Source organism: Myotis nattereri (genome assembly GCF_964212035.1).
Source record: "Myotis nattereri genome assembly, chromosome: 3".
NCBI lineage: Eukaryota > Metazoa > Chordata > Mammalia > Chiroptera > Vespertilionidae > Myotis > Myotis nattereri.
The window spans coordinates 188,154,661-188,176,685 of NC_138077.1; the positions used below are offsets into that span (position 1 = coordinate 188,154,661).

Here is a 22,025-nt window from a genome sequence, read left to right on the forward strand (position 1 = left end):
GGGTCCTTGAGCAAGCCTCGGCTGGAGCCTGCCTCCTGAATGCCCTCACAAGCCCCTCTTCCTCCCCAGTTCTCAATGCCCACTGTATATCCTTGTTTGCAGGCTGACTTGCAGAAGCTGAAGTTGGGAGCTGCTTCTGTCATCCCTTCTACTCTTCTTCCGCACATCCTGTTCCAGAAGTTTCTCTCCAGGGCGATCAGTAAGTTTCTTCCCTTGAGAGAGATTTCTTTCAGCCGCTCCCTGCTAGGGGCCGTGTTCTTGGTCCTCTTTGTAATCCACACGAATACAGTTAGTTCCTGGACTGGTGAAGTTTCAGGAAGCTGGGTTCCAGGAGAGCCCCACGAGGCCCCCACCCACAGACACCTCCATCAAATGCGCGCAGGTGAGGGGACAGACCTCACTCCATCTTGGCAGCCCCGCCTTGTCTGGTTTCTCTCTTCCTCTCCAATGGCTTAGCAAAGTGCCTGGTACATACTCAGCGCGTAATGAACAGGGGACATTAACACCAGTAACTCAAGTAATAATAATAAAAAGTAATTAAATGTGCTAGGCGCGGTGTTAATGTTTTACATGGATTAGCTGTACTTCATTTAAGCAGGTACCATTACAATTTCCACTTTACAAAGGAAGAAATGGGTTCAGAGAAATTAAGCGATTTCCAAGGTCACAAAGTTCTGGGAACTCTTTCCATTGCCCCAAATGCAGCGGAAATGCAACGTAGAGAGAGAATGCCAGAAAGCAAGTAGCGCAGGAACGCCGGCGGGCCGGGAAGCCGAGGACCGGGCACGCTTTCCCACGGCGCTGCCCTAAGGGCTCCTTTACAACGAAGCACAGACCGGAAGTGTTCCTGCCGGGCGCGTATCTGCTGCGCACGACCGGAAGTTTCTGTCCGCGGCTTTGCAGAGATCGGGGAGCGGTGGCGGCGGCTGCTGGGCTTTACAGGTGCGGAGGCGCTGGGGCTTAGGAGGCAGATGGGGCCGTTAGGGAGACCCCAGCGGCGGAACACAGGCGGAATCCCGACCTGACCCGGGCCACCCCGCCCCCACCTGGGCAGAAGTGGTTCTGCCCGCGGATCTGAGCCTGCTCCCTCCTCAGGCGCTGACCCTTGACCTCGGGGCGCTCCCCCCATTGCAGGCGCGATGGCTACTGGCGCGGATGTGCGGGACATTCTAGAACTCGGGGGTCCGGAGGGGGATGCAGCCTCCGGGACCATCAGCAAGAAGGACATTATCAACCCGGACAAGGTAGCAGGGGCGCCCGAGCGTTGGGTAGCGGCAGTGAAGTGGGGAGGGGTGGCAGCGGAAGAGATGGGCGAGGGGATGGGGTGCTACACTTTAGTGAGATGGGAGGTAAATGTGTGCCTTAACGGGACAGGGACTATGTGCTGCCTCGATGAGATGGGGCGGAGGGGGTGGGGCACCTGTGGGAAATGGGGACTTAGGGGGTGCGACACTTGGAAGAGATGAGAGGACCAAGCGAGTGTGCCATTCTGAGGGGTGGTGGGCAAGTATCTTTACTCCGACAGGTTGGACTCTACCCAGTGAGGTGAGGCCGGGGAGGGGGTGCCCTTGTTAGTGGGTGTCTGTGCCTCCATTCTCTGTCATAGTATGATGTGTGTCATTGTAGCTGCGGGTTTGTGCAGGGATTGAGCTGGGATAAAGAATTCTCAGGAAAGGGAGTCTAGGTGGGGAGGTGTGCAGCTCCTGTGGGTTCCCTTCTCAGAAAAAGTCCAAGAAGTCCTCCGAGACGCTGACTTTCAAGAGGCCGGAGGGCATGCACCGGGAGGTCTACGCACTGCTGTACTCGGACAAGAAGCAAGTATCAGAGCCCCAAGCCCAGGCCCTGGTCTCCGACCCACTGCATGTCCCTGACGTTTAGTTCTCCGCCAATTCTCCCGGGTCTCTGCCCGGCCAGGGCGCTGCTCACTCAGAGGCGGCGGGAGGAGCTCAGATCTCTCTCCAGGACCTGACTTCCCAGGTAGACCAAAGGCTCTCTCCACACCTCAGACGCTAACCTCTCACCTCCCTACACCTTGCTGTCAGGGATGCACCCCCACTGCTGCCCAGTGACACTGGTCAAGGCTACCGCACAGTGAAGGCCAAGCTGGGCTCCAAGAAGGTACGGCCCTGGAAGTGGATGCCATTCACCAACCCAGCCCGCAAGGATGGAGCGATGTTCTTCCACTGGCGACGAGCAGCTGAGGAGGGCAAAGACTACCCCTTCGCCAGGTTCAATAAGGTGAGCCACCACCATTTGGACGTAGGCCACAGTTGTCCACACACTGAGCCACTTGTGTGGGCTCTAGAGCCTTTGTTTCAACAGTGGTTACCCACTCAGTCCTGAGGCAAATACCTGCGGGGTGGGACTCTCTGGGTCTTGTTTGCCCTGGGATCTTGTCCTTCCTGGACCTGTGCTTTTTGGCGGCTTCACTTGACCCTTCAGATGTGCTCTTCCTTCGAGCTGTGTCCGAGGTATTCTACCCTTCTCACTCTGTATGTTTCCCTGTTTGTGTCTCATTTGCCCTGTGGCTTCAGTTACCCTCTGTGTGCCACTGACCCCAACTGAACGTCTCCAGTCCAAATCATCATTACCTACATATCCCATCTTTTACTTAACATCTCTCCCTGAAGGTCCCACAGTGCTTCAGTTCAAGTAAGTGCTCTCTCTTCCCTACCCCCAAACCTGTTCCCCATATCAGTGAATGGTACCACTACCCATGCAATTGCCCAAACCAGAAACTTGGGAATCATTCTTGACTTAGTTTCTCCCTTAGCTCTCACATTATTTTAAATCAACAACAGGACAAAGAAGGTAAGGGAAGACAGATCAGAAACATGTAAGCAAAGAAATGGGATTCTTTCAGATAAGAGTCATCAACAAAATGAAATAGGCTATTAATAGGATATGAAATGAGATAGGGTGAACTTGTAAGTGTAGGGATGATCTTATTAGATAGGGTGGCCAGAGCAGGCCTCTCTGAGAAGGTGGCATTTGAGCTAGAACTGAGTGATATTCATTGAGTCCTACTGATTCTGTTTCCATAATACATGATGTCTTGCTGTTTTTAATTCCCTACGTCAGCACCCTAGTCCAACCTGAATTACCTCTGGCTTAGATTCTTAAGGCTCAGATGGAACAGAGCCTTACCCAGACTCAGCCAGCCAGAGAGAGGCAGGGCTGGGCGAGGGTTTTCTAGGCCTCTGCTTAAGCCACTGTACAATATGACCTGGCATTCCCTGCAGCCTGGAGCAGCCGAGGCTCTGAGCCTGAAAGCATGAGGGGCTTAAACCCAGGCCTCCCAAGTCCTGACTTCTTTCCCCTCAGCCTGATATATCCCACTGCTCTGGATACTTCCCCATGATGGCTTCTCAGGCACAGCACATCCAGGTGTGACCCATCCTCCTCTGTGCCCCAAACCTGTTTTTTTCTATCTTCCCGCCATCTTGCCCCACCCCAGGTCCAGAGGAGGGAGAGGCTGAAGATGTAAGATCGAGAAGGGACAATCAGAAGTGAGGCATTGAGGCAATGAGAGGAAAGGTTGGATGAGACAATTCCAAGTGAAGACAAAAGAATGTTCATGTTGCATTTAATAAATACCACTCCATGCCAAGCCAGGCCCTAGGCACTGGGGACACAAAAATGAATCAGACACAATGTCTACCCTCCAGAAACTGTCCGTGTTGTTAGGGAGGGGTTGGGAGAGGAATAGGCAATTATGATTTGGTAGGATGCATGCTATAGTCGAAGCTTCATGGAAGCTTCCTGAAGTTAGAGCTTGAGTTGAGTCTTGAAAGATGTCACCAGATGATATTAGGAAAGTAGTGCAGTGATTTTTTTCAGGCAGAGAGGATAGCATGAGGAAAAGGCACAAATTTAAAAGCAGTCACGCCCTAGCCAGTTTGGCTCAGTGGATAGAGCATCGGCCTGTGGACCAAAGGTCCCAGGTTGCAGACTCCTCCCCAACCCGGCCCTGGTGGGGCTCAGGCAGGAGGCAGCCAGTGAATGTGTTTCTCTCACATCGATGTTTCTGTCCTTCCCTCTCTCTTCCACTCTCCCTAAAAAAATCAATGGAAAAATATCCTTGGGTGAGGATTAACAAACAACAAAAAGCAGTCACAGGTATGGCGTGCTGTGTGCATTTCCATGTAGATGAAGCCTAAAGCCCAAGGTAGAACATGGTGGGAGATGAAGGGCCAGGTCAGGCAGCCAGGCCCGGGAGTTTGGGCTTTACCCTGATGTCTTTGGGTAGCCAGACAAATTTTAAATTTCAGTTTTAGAAAGATCATGATGACCACAGGTGGTGAATGAAGTCAGAGATAAGTGAACAAATGATCTTCCCGCCAATACTGCTGAGTCCTGGAGTCCTGCTTATTAGTCCATGGCTCCCTGCTGCCCTCTTGCTCAAGCCGGAAACACAGGAGTCACCAGCGACAGCACTTCCCTCCCGCCTGCACATCCAGCTGCCAAGTCCTCTGGTTTTTAAAGCCTCAAGCCTGTGCCCTTTTCTCTACCTTTCACTTGTGCTGATTTAGTTCAGGCCTCACTTCTTACTTGCATTCATTCTAAAACCTGCCAGCTAGTCTCCCAGGCTCTCATTTCACCCCGTCTGTCCTCACTGCTGCCAGGGTGCTCTTTGCAAAAGAGAATCATGACCATTTCACTCTTTTCTTTAAAACTGACCTGTTGGCTCCAGTCACCCTCAGGGCACACGAGGCCTGCAGCAGCTGGTCTCTGCTGACTCCTCATGCCTTTCCCTGTGTCGCCCTTTACTTGTGTCCCTAACTGCCGAGCTCGCACACATGAGGCTGTTTCTCGCTCATCACTGTATTTATGTTGCTCCCTCTGCCTCGGATTTTCTCCACCATCTTCCCTCACCAGGTCACTTCTGCTTGACCTTAAGACTGAACCAGGCCTCATTTTTACCTCCACCCTGACCAACCCTGTTCCCAGGCTGGATCAGGTGTCACTCATTACACCCCAGGCATACCTTTGTCATTAGACGACTGTGTTGTTTCTTCAGCTGGACTGCCATCCCTGTTCCCAGCAGAGGTCTAGCAGGCCCATGATGAATGTTTGTTGAATGAATGAATGGCTCCCTCACTTGACTGTGAGCTCCTTGAGAGCAGGACTGGCTACACAGTTCCCGAGCACTTTATTAAAATACATGGCATTGAAATGCACAGGAGGGATACTTAACCAAACCTGGGAAACCAGAGACTTCCCAGAGGCGATAAGAAGTTATCTAGGAAGAAGGAATGGGGAAATGTGAAGATAGTTCAGGCAAGAACAACGAAAGCGGAGGGAGACATCATTGCTAGTCATTTGGTTGGAACTTAAGGTCCAGGAGGGACAATGGGTGCAGAGAGGGGTCTTTCACCCCTGGGTTCACTGATTGATTCAGTAAATATTCATTGATACCTGCAGAGTGCCTGGCCCTGGGCTGAACCCAAAAGGTAGGAAATGAACCAGACAACCCTTACTCTCGAGTTTAGGGTACTTTTGGACTAGTGGCAACCTTTGAGGGGCTTAAAAATGGATGGCTGGGTGGCCTGCTCAGATATATATTCTAGAATGCTTCTCAAGTTATCCATGGTAAAGGATATTTAAAAAAGATTAGACAAAATACAAGTCCGCGTTTCTTTCTGCCAGGCTCAGCAGTGTGCGATTACTGTAAAATTGTTACAAAGGGCTCTGAGTGCCTACTCTGCTTTCTCACCATACACCCGGGGCAACAGCGTGCAGACAGACCTGGCCTGCAGGCTGTCCTCTGAGGAGCACTGTTCAGAGACCCATCTTGGCTGCAGATGGAGAATTGCTCAGGGGAGGCCTGAATGGAGGCAGAGAGATCATGGGAGGGCTGTTTCTCTGATCCAGGAAAATGGTCGTGGTGATCTCGACTGGGATGTCGCAGTGGATAGAGTTTCCAGAGGATAGAGAACGCAGAGGCAGGCTGCCCGGGCCTCTGATCAAGCAGTTTCTTGCCTCACTCCGTGTGCGCGGAGGGTGTGGGGGTGAGGGGGAGTCAAGGGTAAAGGTAGGAGTTAAGATGCCTCCCTGGTTTCTGGCTTGGGCACCTGGGTTGAGTGATGGGACTGTGAATGACATCTGGACTGGAGGAGATATAAGTTTGAGGGAGGGTGATGTGCTCAGTACTGAACGTACTAAGTTTTTATTTTTTTTAATTGAGGTGTAATTGACAAATAACATTATTAGTTTAAGGCGTACAACATAATGATTCAATATTTGTATATACTGCAAAATGATCACCACAATGAGTCTTGTTAATATCGGTCACTTGAACATATTAAGTTGTATGTGGAACCTCCACAGAATTTCAAGAGGCAGCTGGAATTAAGTGTCTTGAGAGCAGGTTCAGAGCCCTGTGGTTTTTGATAGAGAAACTTCCCTGGTCCAACCTGGCATTGACTCTTTCATGGGGTCTCTGACTGGCAGACTCAGCTGGTGGTGGTGCTGCTTGTCCCTGAGGGAGGTCTAGGGGACCGGCCTGGGCTGGGGTGCATATGTTGGAAGGTAGGATTCAGGTGCCTTTTCTATAGCTGTGACCTTAGCCAGCTCTGGGGGAGCTGCAAGTCTCACTGCCACCACTGGATGGCAGGCGTGCTTCAGACAAGTGTCCGTGGACTAGAGGAGTCGGCCTTTTCCCAGTATTTAGCCATCTGCCCCCCTCCATGTTTGACCTTTGGACTCCACAGAAGTGCTTACCTGTGGGCCTGTCACCTTAACCACGGGGCAGGAGCATGTGTGCGGTTACCGGGGCTGTGGAGCCGAGGGCGCGGTGAAGCGGCTCCTGGCGTGAACGCAGAGGCAGGCTGCCCGGCCTCTGATCAAGCAGTTCCTTCCCTCACGCTGGGAGCACCATCTCCAGGCTGCCTGTGCAAGGCCCGGGCAGAGGATTTGCTTTTGTCTAGCCCAGGGATTGGCAATAAACAAGAGGGGCTGTGGTCACAGCAGACTGGAGCCCACTGACATGACACCACTCTGCCCCTCTGTGCCAGTAGACGGTGCAGGTGCCCGTGTACTCAGAGCAGGAGTACCAGCTCTATCTTCATGACGACGCCTGGACTAAAGCAGAAACTGACCACCTCTTCGATCTCAGCCGCCGCTTTGATCTTCGTTTTGTAGTTATCCATGACCGGTATGACCACCAGCAGTTCAAGGTGAGCTGGTGTTCACTGGCATGTGTGCCTAACCCCAGGCCTAGCAGGCCCGCTGCTCTCAGGCCAGCCCTTGCACATGCCTCTGAGTGTCTCCCCGCCCAGCCCATCCCCCACGTCTTTATTCTCAGAAGCGTTCTGTGGAGGACTTGAAGGAAAGGTACTACCACATCTGTGCTAAGCTTGCCAATGTGCGGGCTGTGCCAGGCACAGACCTTAAGATACCAGTATTTGATGCTGGGCATGAGCGACGGCGGAAGGAACAGCTGGAGCGCCTCTATAACCGGACCCCAGAGCAGGTTAGCCCTGAGCCCCCAAACTCTCCTCCATGCCTCCAAATCCATTGCTTCCATCCTCAGTACCCTCAATTCTCTTCCCCAAGTTCCCCTACCTCCCACTGGTTGGTACCTGTGTGCGCCCCCACCCCAGTCCTACCCCTCACTAGCCACCCTTCCTGCTCTGATAGTCCTTCACCTCTGTCATGATCTCTTCTCAGATTCCCCCACAGAGCCCAGCACCCCTTCATCTCTGTCTACCCTCCCTCCCCCATGGACCTGCACGTGCCATAGCATCTCTCACCTTCCCAGGTGGCAGAGGAGGAGTACTTGCTACAGGAGCTGCGCAAGATCGAGGCCCGGAAGAAGGAGCGGGAGAAGCGCAGTCAGGACCTGCAGAAGCTGATAACGGCGGCCGACACCACTGCAGAGCAACGGCGCACTGAACGCAAGGCCCCCAAGAAGAAGCTACCCCAGAAAAAGGAGGCCGAGAAGCCGGTGTGGAGACTAAGTCAGCCCAGCTCAGGGTGGAGGGGTCGCCTGGCACAGGGGACCCAGTGGGAGGCTCTGAGAGCACCCAGAGTCGGCAGGTGCTGGGACTAACACTAGGTCCACTCCCCGTGACACTTCCTAACTCCTCCTCCCCCAGGCTGTTCCTGAGACTGCAGGCATCAAGTTTCCAGACTTCAAGTCTGCAGGTGTCACGCTGAGGAGCCAGCGGGTATGTGTGTCACTTCCTTCAATGTGTTTGGACCCTGGGCTGGAGCAGGAGGAGAGGGTGTGCCATGTGCTGCAGGTAGAGAGGGCCTCGGGGATGTGGCCAGGCTGAGGTCATAGCTTCCACTTGCTGGCTATTTCCTTTTCTGACCCAGAGCTGCCTCCAGGGGTTAACTTCTCTCCCACCCCCCACTGCCGTTAGTCCCCTTCATTCTAAGGTGCTTGTGGGGGAGAGGGCTGAGCTGCTGGGTCATTGCAGATGAAGCTGCCAAGCTCTGTGGGGCAGAAGAAGATCAAGGCCTTGGAACAGATGCTGTTGGAGCTGGGTGTGGGTGAGTGTGGAGGCTGGGCTCCTCAGGACGGACCCTCCCGAGGCCGTGGATAAAGGCAGGGGGAGGGCAGTTCCTGTTGCCAGCCTTCCCGCACACCCTGGCTCTGCCCTGTGCCTTCCACCCACCACCTGCAGAACTGAGCCCCACACCCACGGAGGAGTTGGTGCACATGTTCAATGAGCTGCGGAGTGACCTGGTGCTGCTCTACGAGCTCAAGCAGGCCTGTGCCAACTGCGAGTATGAGCTGCAGATGCTGCGGCACCGTCACGAGGCGCTGGCCCGGGCTGGCGTGCTGGGGGCCCCTGCCACACCAGCATCAGGCCCGGCCCCGGCCTCTGCTGAGTCAGCGGTACCTGAATCTGGTCTCACCCCTGACCTCACCAAGGACACCATCATTGATGTGGTGGGTGCACCTCTCACGCCCAATTCGGTAAGAGCCTGGACAAGCTGGAAGAGTATGAACTGGCCCTAATTGAGCATGCTCACGTGTGCACAGGCTTGCTCCCTCTAGTGCCTGCAATGGGAATTGTCACTCTGAGGGGTGGAGACTCAGGGCGGGTGTGGGTGGGTGGCCAGTGTGAGACACAGGCACCAAGCCTGAATCAGGCCTCAGGGGCTGGCCATAGATCTCATCATCATCTATGTATCCTCAGAGGAAGCGACGAGAATCGGCCTCCAGCTCCTCTTCTGTGAAGAAAGCCAAGAAGCCATGAGGGACCACACCGGGTGTGGCTGCTGCTGCTGTGTAAATAGAGCTGCTGAGTGGACTGGGCTGCTTCCGTTTCTTTCCCACCATTTCTGCCGCTCCTGGCTGGGAGGGTGGGCAGGAGGGAGTCGTCACACCTACTTTATGGGTGGCACTGGGGCCTACTGGCATGGAGGCCCTTAGCAGCCCTCTACCCATTAAGCACTGCCCATGTTGCCCAAACACCTGTGCCTAGGAACACCTGGGTTCTACATTCCAGGTGGCTCACATGCAGCCATGGCCTCAGATACCAGCAGCTTCCAGCAGCCTCACGCTCTCAGTGGCTGTGGCCCTGTGCATATTCATTGGGGGGCTCAGAGATTCGTCAGTGACAACTAGCTGCACTGGTGGCCTTGAGCACAGAGCAGCCTGGAACACACTAGCTCCTCCCCTTCCTGACAGCATCAGGCACAGCACGGCCGGTGCACACATTACCCAGGGCCTCATTTCCCCGACTTTATTCAGTGGCACGTTCACAGCGGGGATGGGGTGGACATAAGATCTGTCCTGGAGCCCTGGGGGCACCACACACCATGCACTACAGATGGGAGGGGGCACAGGGGGCTTGGTGGCCCCAGCAGAAGCCTGTGTACCAGGGAGAGGCAGTAAGTGCCTGGGTCCCCCTAGCCCAGGCCCGTAATGGGAGGGGCTAATACTGGGCTGAGGTTGTGGGATGGGGATGGGAGGCCACAAAGTATCTGCTCCAGAGGGACCAAGTGGCCAAGCTCTTACCCAGGGCACAAGCCTGCAGGGCAGGCTGGGGACACTCGACGTAGAGCTGTGCCACTCTCCCTTTTCCCCTCTGGTGAGGGAGAGGAGGATTCTGGGTTGGGCCAAGCAGCTACCCTGTATTGCCCCATCCCGTTCTCGGCCAATCAGAACGGCTTCGAGGTCTGCTTGAAGATGAAGCCTCGATATGCAAGTGTCTTCATGATGTTGGCAATGTTCTTGCAGTCATCTAAAATGAGAAAGAAAAGACATTTAGATGGGCCCCAGATCCTTCCCTGTCCATAGGTGCTCTTACATGGGTGGGGGTGGGAAGCAGGGTCAGATTCAGGAGCCAGACTTTAAACTAGGGGGTCCCACTCCCTTGTGGCAGCATCTCCAGCTTTAGGTCAGGCTGGATGATGCTGGCCGGGCAGGAAGCCTGGTCTCAATGTTTCTCAGTCCCATAATTCATGCTGGAAATTGGCCGGCGTGTCCCGCCCCGGCCCCAGTGGTGATGTATGGGCGCCGTCGCAGTAAGAAAAAGGCAGAGTAAATGTGTAATTTCTCCCTTGACGGCCCCCGGCCGCTGGGCGATCCTTCTTGTTGCCGCCGCGTGGGGACGGCCTGTCCGCCACACTCCGTCTTCCCGCCACCCGCCTTGATGTCTCCATTTCATTACTGTGCGGCCATTCATCACGCCCACGGCCAGGGTGACTTTGCCGCCACTTTCGTGTGTGGAAGATGTGGCCCAGGCCATAATCACTGGTGACAAGGCACAAGCCTCGGCACTTCTGGGCCAGGGCCCTGGGAGACACCTGCCCTGGGCCCCAGGCTCAGGTGCTCAAACAGCAACCTGCCTGGAGCCTGCTCCTGTGCAGTCCCAGACCAGTGGAGGGGGGCCAGGTTCCTGGTTCCCTAACGCCCTGGCCATTAACCTTCTATTGGACACACCTGAGCCCAAGCCCTGCCTCTCCTATCCCAGTAGGCTCAAAGCTGGTGCTGGGAGGGCTTTGGCCCCGTCTGGCTGTGGCTCAGGTTAAATGTGTCTGTGTCTGCCAGACCCTGTCGGGCAATTTCACCAGTATTGTTCCCCATACTCAGAGCTGTCCCAGAAGCCTGGTGGTCACAGGAACAGGTATTCCGGGGCTTTAGTATCATGGACATAGGTCAGGATGTGTTCTGTCATCACCAGCAGGAGATACAACTTCCCAGAGCTTGTCCCACTATAGTAAGCCCAGGACAGAAATGGCCCAAGGGCCTGGGTTTTTCTTTTCCACTGCCCAGAGCAGCCACCAACTCCTGATCCCTTCGCCAGCTTCTCCTCCCACCCCTCTCCCACCTCCCATAGATGTTCCCAGCCCATAATCAGGGCTCAGCTGCCACCAGCCCTGATGGGATCGATGGTTGTGATGGCAGAAGTATTGCACATTGATGTCATAATCAGGTATGGGAGGTGGTAAGGTCAAGGTGGGGTCAGGAGGCTCCACAGCTGCCAAGGACCAACCCCTTCCACTGAGTCCCTCAACGTGCCCTTGCCAGGACCTTAGACTAGGAAAGGGGACCCACCAGAGCTAAAATGGTTGTGAGAAATCTCTGGTCAGGCCAGGGCCAGTATCATTAGCCAGTCACCAGCTCTGCAGCCCCTGCTTAGTCCAGACTGGGCCCTGTCTTGCAGAGCTCACCATGAAAGTATTGGTGGTACGTGTGAGCATGGAGAGGTGTGACCGAGGGCTTAGTCACAGGGACACCTTGTTCCTCCAGAGACTCAAGAAGCTACAAGGGCTGGTCTGAAGCAGAAGAGGGAAGACGGATGGGTGGGTAGTGGCGGCCATGGCAACTCCAGACGTGACCCATCCCCGTGGTTTATGGGCCGGACACACACCCCGCTCATCGGAGGCCCTGTCATTTGTCTCCCTTAGTGTGTATGCCTGGGCAGTGGGGGTGGAGAGTGGAGGGAGGGGGTTGTGACAGGAGGAGGTAGGCAGTTGAAAGGCAGGGGAATGGGGCAGGAAGGGCGGTGTAGGAGGGGCGGGTGTGGGATTGGGGTAGGAGGGACCCTGGGAGGGGGGAGAGTTTATGATAGGGCCTAGGGCTGTGATCACGCCATCAGAGGAACTCTGATTCGGTGATTTTCTTCCTAAAGAAGTCTGGTCTTGTCCGGGCACCTCCAATCCTTCCTGTCTCCTGTACTCTGGGGACCATAGTCGCTCTGCATATTAAGAATAAGTCCCCTCGTTATCTGCAATTACCCAGCGGCCACACACCTCATTTCTTTCAGCAGAAAAGAAAATTAGTTTTCTATTGACTTCATTTGGCTCCTCCCTCAGTGCTGGACAAATCACTCAATCTGCCTCCCCTGGCCCAAGTGGAAGTGCCCGGCCCCTGCCCCCAGGCCACTGGCCATCAGAGGGCAAGCACTGACCTCCTACCTGTGCGTGGCCCTGAGCTGGGAGAAGACCCCTGTGCCCCAGCCTCTGTCCTTGACCTCTTCTGACTACACACGAGACGGCTTCATTCACATGAGGAACGTCACGTCAGCTCCCCGAGGACCGTCTGCAGCCTGGACCTCCCTCCGGAGCTCAGACCACAGACCCAAGTGCTCTGGAGCATCTCCTAGATCTCCATACAACCTCAAAACGTCCAGTAATAAACTGGTTTCCTCCCCCGTGTTCTCCATCCCAGTGAAAGGCACCCCCAAACGCCCAAACAAGGAATCTGAGTCAGGCCTGACACCTGGCCTTCTCCCTCACTCCCCAAATCTAATCAAGTGTGAACTGTAGACTCTTATTTTCTGTCTAATCACCTACTTCCTGTCAATCTGGCAGTCACTGCCTTGGCCAGCACACCATTCCTTGCTTTTACAGCAATAACTTGTCCTCTTTCCCCCTCAAATTCATTCTCTTGTTGGCAAAGGGATCTTTCTTACACAAACCTGGTCACCTCCTTTCCTCTTTGAAGTCCTAACCTCTATCTTCCCATGTCAAGGAACCACTTACTGTTTTCTGAAAATGACAAAGTAGGTTCTGGAGTTAGACAGACTTAAAGTCTGAACTCTGCCCACTGGCGACAGCCCTGCTTGGTTTCTCTGAGCCTCAGGTGACAGTGGATGCGCCTTCAGGGTTACGAGGAGTAACAGGTGATGCACCGGGTCTCTGCACGTGCCTTCTGTTTGGAATGCCTCTTCTTGAAGGGAAGACAGGGATGCTAGCTTTCTGGATGACCCAATGGTGAGAAAGTGTATAATGGACAATCCATGGCATGGATGACGCGGGCTGGCACACCTGATGAAACCCACCATCACTCACTCCACCCACTTGGACTGACTACGGGTCTTGTTTACTGGGGATTGTGGAGTCTCGTTGTTGCGACTGGTCTATGACATGAAGAAAGAGGAGCCCGGATGGGGAGGCACTTGCTTCAGTTCCCCCAGAGTCAGTGGCACAGCACTTACGGGCTTCCAGCACAGACTCGCTCTCTGCCCTGGAAGCCTTCGTAAAAGTCCACGCAATCTACTTACTGACCAGTGTAAACAGTCACTGGCACGGCTAGAAAATGAGGGAACTGGGCAGAAGCACAGAGACAGATCTGGGTCTTTTAACAGATCAGAGAGACAGCAGCAGGGAGTCCTCTGTTTGAGGTCCCGGGGCCACCTGGGGCAGCAGCCCCACCTTCTGGCACCTCTCACTGAGCTAATGAGGTGAGCCTGGAGCTGTTATGGGGTGGGGGACACGAAGAGCTGGGTCACAGCCTAGTGCTCACACGGAAGGCCTCCAAGAACAGGTCTTCCTCACCTCCAAGTTCTAGAAGACTAACCTGTTCTATGTTCTTGCAGGGTCATCAACTTGTGAAAAAAATGACCCTCTTTTCTTCTTTTTATGGGCATTCATATTCTTAATGTTGAAAATATTTTTATATTGCCAAGACCACAATGGGAGGGGTATGGCAGCATAAATCCCCCAGACAGGTGAGTAGAGCTAGCACCTAACAAAGGATAACTTGTTGGCTGGCCCAAGGATAGCCCTGTCTCTGCTGGGCAAAGGAGCTGCTAGTGGAGGGTAGCTCTGGCCATCAGGACACCCAGTGAGAGCTCACCGGGCTGACATGGTTAGCTGCACTTGTTTGGGAATTGAACAGCAGAGGACAGGAAGCAGGACCTGGGCCAGGCTACCCCTAGGAGGGAAGAGGGCTAAGGAATGTCTTGGAGGTCATTCATTTGTGTGCTCATTAATTCAGCAAACACACTGACGCCTCCTGTGTGCTGGGTGCACACGGGCCACGGTGGCCAGAGGGCTGCGCAGAGTGTAGCTCCCTGTCCTCGAAGAGCTCAGAGACAGACCTGTAGGTGGTGCAGTTTGAACAGTGCTATGAGAAAAGGAGGCCCAGAAAAGGGACCTCATTCAGTCTGAGGATCAATCAGAAAAGGGTTCCAGGGAGGACAAAGTTGAGCAGAGGTCTGAGGGGCATATGGGCGGGGCTCGCCAGCATGTTGGGGTTGAAGTTGGGGAGGTGTCCTTGCATAGTGAACAGCATAGGCACATTCTGGAGGGGAAATGTGAAGTTTAGCAAGTGGTGGTGGTGGGGTGATGAAGAATAAGAGGCAGGGGAGTGGCAAGAGATGAAGCTAGTGAGGCCAGCAGGGACTGGCTAGAGAAAACTGATGATAGTCCCAAATGAGAAGCTAAGAAACTAAAGGTTTTATTATTCTGGGAATGACAGGGAGACACTAACATGTCTAAGGAGAAGCATGAAAGGAACAAATCTATGTTTCAGAATGACCATTTGAGGATGGAGGGACTAACCCTCAAGGCAGAGACACCAATCAGCAGATTGTACTGTGGTCCAGGCCAGAAGTGGAGGCCAGAACTGGGCCAGTGGCGGCAGAGGTGGAGGTCTACTGGTGATCTGGAGAAGTGGACGGAGGAAAGAGATTTTCAGGAAATAGGATGAGCAAGCCTTAGCAGGGGATGAGCAATCCCCTGAGGGGACTGGCAGGCTGGAGGGAGGAGTCCAGGATCTTAGTGCCACTCACTGAGATAAGGCAAACCAAGAGAGGGTGCAGGTTGGGGTCAGTGATGAACTTAGCTCCGGATGTGTTAAGTCTTGAGGTTCCTATGGGACATCTACACTTATCAGACATTTCCTTTATGTCTTCTAGGCTTTATATCTTGCTTAAAAAGGCCTTCCTTATCCTGGTATTATTAGAAAACCATTATACATTTTCTTCTAATACCTTGTTTTTATGTTTAACTTTTTAAACTGCCTGGAGTTTATTTTGTATGTGGTGAGAAACAGAAGCGCTAACTTTATTTTCTCACTAGTGGAGAGCCACTTGTTCTATCACCATGGATTGACTACCTGCACTTTCCTCGCCCTTTTGATATGATATCTGTCATACCAGTACACACACAATTCCCATATGTGGGTCTATTACTATTAGAGTCAGGAAAAGAGAATGAACGTGCAATGATCAAAGAGGCAAAGGGGACATCAGGGCAGCAGAGAGACAAGCTGATGACCTTTGAAAACATGAGGCAGTGAGGCCTAAACACGACTCAGACACAACCTGAGGCCTCCTGGCTGCAAGCTCAGCCTGGGAGCACACCTGATCAGTGACCTCCAGGAGCTGGTTGGGAGTGGGGCCAGAGCCTGTGGAGCAGGGACCAGCAAGGAGGGGATGGGAAGAACAGTGCAAGGAGCAGGAACGATGGGAAGAATTAGTGAGCAAGAGCCCTGAGTGTGCAGACTTTCTAGAAGCTCGTTTTACCGCCACATCTGTCTGCTTGTCTGGACATCTGGGCAGCATGCTGGAGAGCAAAGGGCCGGTGGGTCGATCTACGCCTGCCTGACATAGGCTTGCCAGATTAAATATGTCCCCAGCCCCACCCGAGATAGATAGATACATAGATAGATATATAATTAAATTATAAAATTTAATATATATATAAAATTATTATTTTTTTATCTGAAATTCTGATTTAACTGGTGTCCTATATTTTATTTGCTAAATTGGCAACTCTCCGCTGGGGGCCAGCACCCTAAGCTACAGCTGGGTCAGTTCAGAATACAACAGCAAACTGCAGCTCACAGGGAAGGCAGTGAATTTACGATTGAACCAGCAGAGGGATCCTGTATGTCCTTATATTCTGGGTTCGAATCCAAATGCCACCACTTAACAACTGTGTGAACCTCTCTAGTTTCGATTTCTTCTTCTCTAAAATGGGAATAAAAATGATAATTATAGCAATTACTCCCCTCAAAGGGTTCTTAAAAAAATGAAATGAGTTTTTGTCAAGTGCTTAAAACAGTGGCTGGGTTAGGTATTGTTGTTGCTGTTACTCTAATAATAACCAATAATAATACTGTTATTCCAACAGTAACACTCTGATATTTCCTAACCCCTTTCTTGTCCCAGACACGCCCCCAGTCCTCTGGGCCCCCAGACAGTGCCACCTTGTTCCACGTAACACTCCCCTCCAGATAAAGACTCCATCTCTCCATTCCCTCCCCCCAGACAGGGCCCTTAGAGCCTCAACTCCAAAGTGACCCCTTCTTCAGTGCCCCCCTCACCCCCCTACATCCCACCGAGGTGCCTGGAGGTGCCACAGGGCTGATGGTGAAGGATGACGGTGGTTCCACAATAAGGGGAAAAGGCAATTTCATCTTGATTAGCAGGCGATTTCTCTCTCCATAATAAGCGCGCTCCAAATAATTAGCGTGCTTTACGTAATAATGAAATTACAGAAATGCAGTCCACTTATTCAAACAACTCACCATTACCATATTTTTAAATATTAGACTTAATTAGAGTTTATCACTTCAGAGAAGTATGCGGACCGAAGATGTTTTTAAAAAAATCCTCATAAAGTGTTTATTAAGCGCTGGTAAAGCTGGGATAATGATGTGTTTGGAAATTAAGGCAATCAAACACTTACCGCTGCTCCTGGAGGCCTGGCATGGAAATGAGGCCATTACACGCCCATTACCCGCCAGCTCACAGCCACTTGGGGGGTGGGGAGGATGCGCCTGGCCGAGAGGGCAGAGCGCCCGGAAATGCATGTGCCAACATATCCCATAACAGCCTGACCAGTAAGCACAGCATCACACCCCTTATGTCACTGACATCACATCTGGTCACCAGGGGCCCAACTCAGACTTAGCCAGGCAAATGACTAGACTGGTCCCCAAAGCCAAAGAGGATGCCCAAGACCAACCCAATTGGAACTCCCAGGCCTGGCAGGGTATGTCAACTCCATTCAAATCCCAGTGCAGAGTGGGGACAGAACCCAGGTTGGTCAGTGAGAGGAGCTGGAGGCTGAGGAAGCTACAGACCCCGAGCAGGTGACCATGCCCCACTCTGGGCCACACAACAGCTAGAGTTGTGGGAAGGGGCTAGGAGGAAGCCGGGGAACTGAGTCGGGGGGACAAAGATGCTGAGGAGCCAGGGGCCAGGCTCGGAACACACCTGGGGATACAGACCTGGCTCAGGGAAAGGAGGCAAGATGGGTGGCCGGAGGGGGCTGGTGGCTCCAGGCCCATTTATCCCGGTGAATAACTAATTCCAGAATTTATAGCGCTGGGTTTTTGTTCTGTGGCCATTTATATCTGCAAGGGGAGGAAATGAAGAGGCAGCGCGGACGCCACATCTTTCTGTGTTATTGCTTGTCTGCCATTTGCAAATCATTATTAATTGTGGGCCCTGGTGGCGGGCCGGGCGGGGGCCGGGCTGGGTACATCCACATAGCTCTTCATCAAGGACCCCAGCCGCTGCCCCAGAGAGCCAATTACCCCGCCCTGATTGGGATCAGATAAAGAGGGAATTTTTACAAATTAGGGAATAAATAGAATTTCCACACAGGGCGCGGGCAGGACCTGAGAGGCTGTAATGAAAAACCATCCGTCACCATCAGCGGCCTGGGCACGCAGCCCCGGCACTCCCTCCCCTGGTGGGCCCGCCCTTGTGCGCAGGGGCCTGGGTATACAGGTCTAAGGATACCCCCAAGCCCTCCATGGCCCAGAAACAGGGAGAGTTCCCCAGTGAGGCGCCTGTACCCTCTGGGCTGGAGAGGTCTTGGGCCCAGCTCTGAGACTGTCCCTCGTGCTGCCTCTCCCTCAGGGTCCCGATAAGGAGGAGACTGAGGCAGTCCTGAGAAAGGCAGAGTTGGGACCACAGGGCATCCATGCCCCCACTGCTATGGCAGCCCTAGGGCAGAGCCCAGCCCCGTGGACCACTCACTCCGGGCTCCCATTAGCGCTCCTCCCCTTGGATCATTAAATATGTATATCTTATTACACGCCTTGTTAGAGTATCGAGCTCTATTGACTGATGATAAATCCTGAGCCTCGTCCTGGCCATAAATTTATCTGGAGATGATGAAGACTCAATAATCTAGTCAGGCAGATAATATCATCGGGCCTTAAAAAAGATCATTACATTATATGTCAGAATTAAAAGTGAAATACGCCGTAGTAACAGGGAGGCTGCTCGGCCATTATAATGGTGCCCGGCTCCCCCCACTTGTTTCTAGCCAAGGCCCCATCCAGGTAGAGGGGGCAAGAAGCCTCACCCTCCTCCTTGCTCTGGGGTGCCACAGCTAGAAGTGCCAGAGGATAGCCAGGTCAGCTAAGTGAAGAGGACCTGGCCAGGGACGGAGGTGGCTACTGAGACCAGCTGAGCACATCCGCCATACCTGGCAGCTACCTCTGCCCCAACCAAGCTTCCACCGCAACCTGTCCCCCAGGAGTCTCCTGTAGGACTGTCTTCTGGGCGTCCTCACCCGCTTCCTTAATGGTCTGACTAACCAGGGCAGATGCTTTCCAAAATGGGGACCCCGGGAGATAGAGAGGCTAGGCTGTGTGCCAGCAGCCTACCTGCAGGGTTCCGTGTGAGCATGTGCAGACCCGGCCACCCCCTTCCTGAGACTGCCTGTGATAGCTTCTACCTCCTGTCCTTTGAGAAACTTGCTGCCATCCTCTTGGTTCTCTGACTTCAGCACGAATGCCTTGTCTGTTGTACCCTTATTTCCACCATTTCCACAATCACACCTGCAACCTTTTCGACATCCTCTACTGCTCTTCCTTTGAAATATTAAATTCAAATATTCCTAGTTTCTGATGATAAAACACGTTTTCTTCCATGTCACTTGAACCCATTTACAACTCTGCTTCTCCATATACTTCACCCCTCCTGCCTTCACCTTTTCCCCTGTCCACTTCTGATTGCTTACCCAAGAGCCCTGCCCCTCTGCCAAGCTGGAAAGCCCACTCCTCACGCATGTGACCAGGGCGAATGCTCCGCGGCCTGAGCCGTTTGTGGTGACCCTATTTCCCTGGCCAGTCTCTACTCTAGGGGTGACCAAGGGTTCTGGCTACTTGCTAAAGACCTTCATGGAAACGTTCTTCATTCTTAAAAAGAGAAGCCCAAGGGGTACAGCCCTTTATATTCTGTGGGCGTTTTCACGTGTGCATGTTTGCACCTGCCTGAGACTGCAGTAGCATCTCCCAACCTTCCAACCTGGAGGGGAGTTAGCCTGCCAAGAACACACTGAAGATAAAAGAAAAAGAGAAGAAAAGGAAACCCTGGGTCCTTGCTGACACTGCCGAGATGCTGAGTCAACCAACCCGAGGATCCCCTCACTCCCAGACTTTTGTGAGGTAATAGATCCCCTGCCTATTTAAGGTATTTTAAATTGGGTTCCTTCTTCTGGTAGCCGAAAGCATACTAACTGATACAGAATGTACAGGCAGAAAAGAGAACGGTATAACAAATGGACCCTACAATGTCAACTTGGCTGAGTAGAGGAGGGAGGGCAAAGGTCAATGAGGACACTGATATTTCAGTCATAGCTCTTATCATGCTCTCCCTATACATACGATCAAGTTGTTTCCTGCTGTATCTCAGGATACAGTCCATGTTACTAAAAAGGCAAAAAGAGTGCAGTTTAGTGGGAGCCCATGTGAAAACAGAGAGGAAAGAAAATACAACTTCACCAAGAAAGGTTTCCAGTCTGTGCTTGCAATCTCAGTGGACTAAAGCTCCACAGCTCCACAAAGTCATCAGAGCCTTGGGCTTCTTCCTGCCCTGCCCCTCTCAGCATGTTGTTTCTAATTTCCAAGCTATCTCATGGTCCAAAATAGCTGCTGGGGCTCCAACCACCACATCCACATTTTAGGAAAGAGGAAGAAGGAAAAGGTAAGAATAATGTATTAACCAGCGAGTCACTTCCTTTTAAGTATTGTTCCTGGCGGTCCCGCACAATAATTCCTTTTATCACAGAGACATAACTATATCTAACTGTATGAGAAACTAAAAAAGGTAACTTTTTAACTAGGTACACACTGCTGCCCCTAATTCAACGGGGGCGCTATTTAGTGAGGAAGAAGAACAATGGAATTGGATATGTATCAATCAATTTCTGTCCTAGCGACATAACTGATCCACCTCATTTTGGAACTTGGATTCCATTTCTGGTGCTCATAACTGTACTGTGATTATATAGGATGTTAACACTAGGAAACCACCACCTCCCTGGTCCATCATTTCAATCCTTTCTTGCCAATAATCTCAATTCTCTTGTCCCCTTTTCCTTCCATCACCCTTGCCTGGGAAAACCCAAACTCTGCCTTCTCTATGCCTGCATTTGGGTTGAGTTGTAATTAGAAAAAATCACAAGCATATAGATTCACTCCACCCCTAAAATCATAGCTATCAGCCTCAACTGGTTGTATAAAATGGCCCAGCCAATCTGGTCAGTGTGCACACTCTCTCTCTCTTTCTTCCTAGAGACAATTTCAAATTTTCTTTCCCTGCTACAATCTCAAATGCCCTACTCCCAACATCAGCCCTGACCCCCTCACCCACACACTCATCTCCTTCACAGGAAGTACAGAAGCCACTCCTGCATCTGTGCAGGTCTCTCCTCTCATCCTGTTACAAGAGAGCACCCATCCTGATGTCACCTCTAAAGTCCCTCCCTCCACCTCACTTGGTATCCAACCCACTGCCTTTTCAGGGGCCGGACATTATGAGTAACCCCAATTGTTTCTTCTGCACTGGTTCCTTCACATTAGCAAGTCAATATATAAAATCTTCTACATCTTTAAAAACAACTCCCCTTTAACATCCTTTCCCATGTGGCTGGTACCCCCTCTCCCCTCCCTTTCATAGCCTAATTTCAGAGTTGTTAACACTCATGGTCTCATTCACTCCTCTTCCACCCTGCAACTTCCCTCACCACTGCTTCACCAAACTGCTTTCTCTAATGATCCCTATGACTTCACAGGAAGCTTCTCAGGTTTAGATGGATCCCACCCAATGGACTTACACATCAAAACGTTCTTCTCTTGGTCTCAGGGACACCACCCCTCTCTCGCCAACCTTCCCCCAGCTCCTTTGTACATGCCTTTGCTTCTGAGCACCCCTAAGATGTGGGTGTTGCTCAGAGCTGTCCATGGCCCTCTTCCCTTCTGACTCTCTACCCTCTTCCTGGGCAACCTTATCTACTCCCGAGGTTTTAATTACCATGAATTTCCAATAATTTCTAAACCTATATTCCCACTACTACTCTCCCAGTCCAGGGCACCACCATCTGTCACCTAGGTGGCAGCAGCGCCCCTGCCAATCTCCTCCATGGTGTCCCTCCAAACTACAAATCTGGGAATTTCTCTCCCTGTCTTAAACCCTTCAATGATCTGTGAAGGACATTAGTGGAAGTACTGGTGAAATTCAATAAGGCCTTTAGTTTAGTTAAGAGTATAGCATTAATATTAATTTTCTGGTGCGCATAACTGTACTGTGATTATATAGGATGTTAACACTAGAGAAAGCTGGGTAACATATATAGAAACTTTTCTGCTAATGTAAAATTAGTTCAAAGTAAAAAGTCTAAGAGTTAATAATTAAAAAACAAACCACCACCTCCAACAGTGCCTCACTGCTCTCAGGACAGTATCCAAACTCATTTAGAAAGTCCAGGGATCTGTCTGGGTTGCCCTCTGGGTCCCCATCTGCCTCACTCTCAGCTTTTCCTTCTACCTGGAACTTCCCCACTTCTCTGCTGGCGCTTCCCCTGTCCCT

At 52.2% G+C, this 22,025-nt stretch overlaps 2 protein-coding genes across 19 annotated transcripts in view; one reads left to right on the forward strand and one right to left on the reverse strand.

Annotated features, from left to right (window-relative positions):
- The first annotated feature begins 877 nt into the window (after positions 1-877).
- Positions 878-9,266, forward strand: DMAP1 (DNA methyltransferase 1 associated protein 1). 2 transcript variants are annotated; one of them, XM_081085299.1, is made up of 11 exons: positions 878-942; positions 1,135-1,244; positions 1,723-1,814; positions 2,043-2,238; positions 7,020-7,178; positions 7,307-7,474; positions 7,763-7,948; positions 8,100-8,171; positions 8,427-8,499; positions 8,634-8,929; positions 9,153-9,266. In XM_081085299.1, exons 2-11 carry the CDS (start codon positions 1,140-1,142, stop codon positions 9,210-9,212), a joined length of 1,407 nt encoding a protein of 468 aa, XP_080941425.1. In that variant the 5' UTR covers positions 878-942; positions 1,135-1,139; the 3' UTR covers positions 9,213-9,266. The 2 variants fall into 2 exon arrangements, with proteins under 2 accessions (XP_080941425.1, XP_080941424.1); XM_081085298.1 differs by having other exon boundaries at positions 885-942; positions 1,096-1,244.
- Positions 9,267-9,686: 420 nt separating this feature from the next.
- Positions 9,687-22,025, reverse strand: part of ERI3 (ERI1 exoribonuclease family member 3) — a 132,532-nt gene continuing 120,193 nt past the window's right edge. For all 17 annotated transcript variants that reach the window (XR_013995645.1, XM_081085575.1, XM_081085574.1 and 14 more), the window contains one exon: positions 9,687-10,202. Coding sequence is in view for 16 of the 17 variants with exons in the window: in XM_081085565.1 (XP_080941691.1) it covers positions 10,120-10,202 (83 nt within the window). In the remaining variant the exon portion in view is untranslated. The remainder of the gene's footprint in view (positions 10,203-22,025) is intronic.

Bases quoted from the DNA above. Each gene is read 5' to 3' on its own strand.
- DMAP1 (XM_081085299.1), top strand. From the start codon at position 1,140: ATGGCTACTGGCGCGGATGTGCGGGACATTCTAGAACTCGGGGGTCCG. The intron at 1,815-2,042 runs GCAAGTATCAGA...CCTTGCTGTCAG, and splicing joins CTGCTGTACTCGGACAAGAA to GGATGCACCCCCACTGCTGC. The intron at 7,949-8,099 runs GTGTGGAGACTA...CTCCTCCCCCAG, and splicing joins AAAAGGAGGCCGAGAAGCCG to GCTGTTCCTGAGACTGCAGG.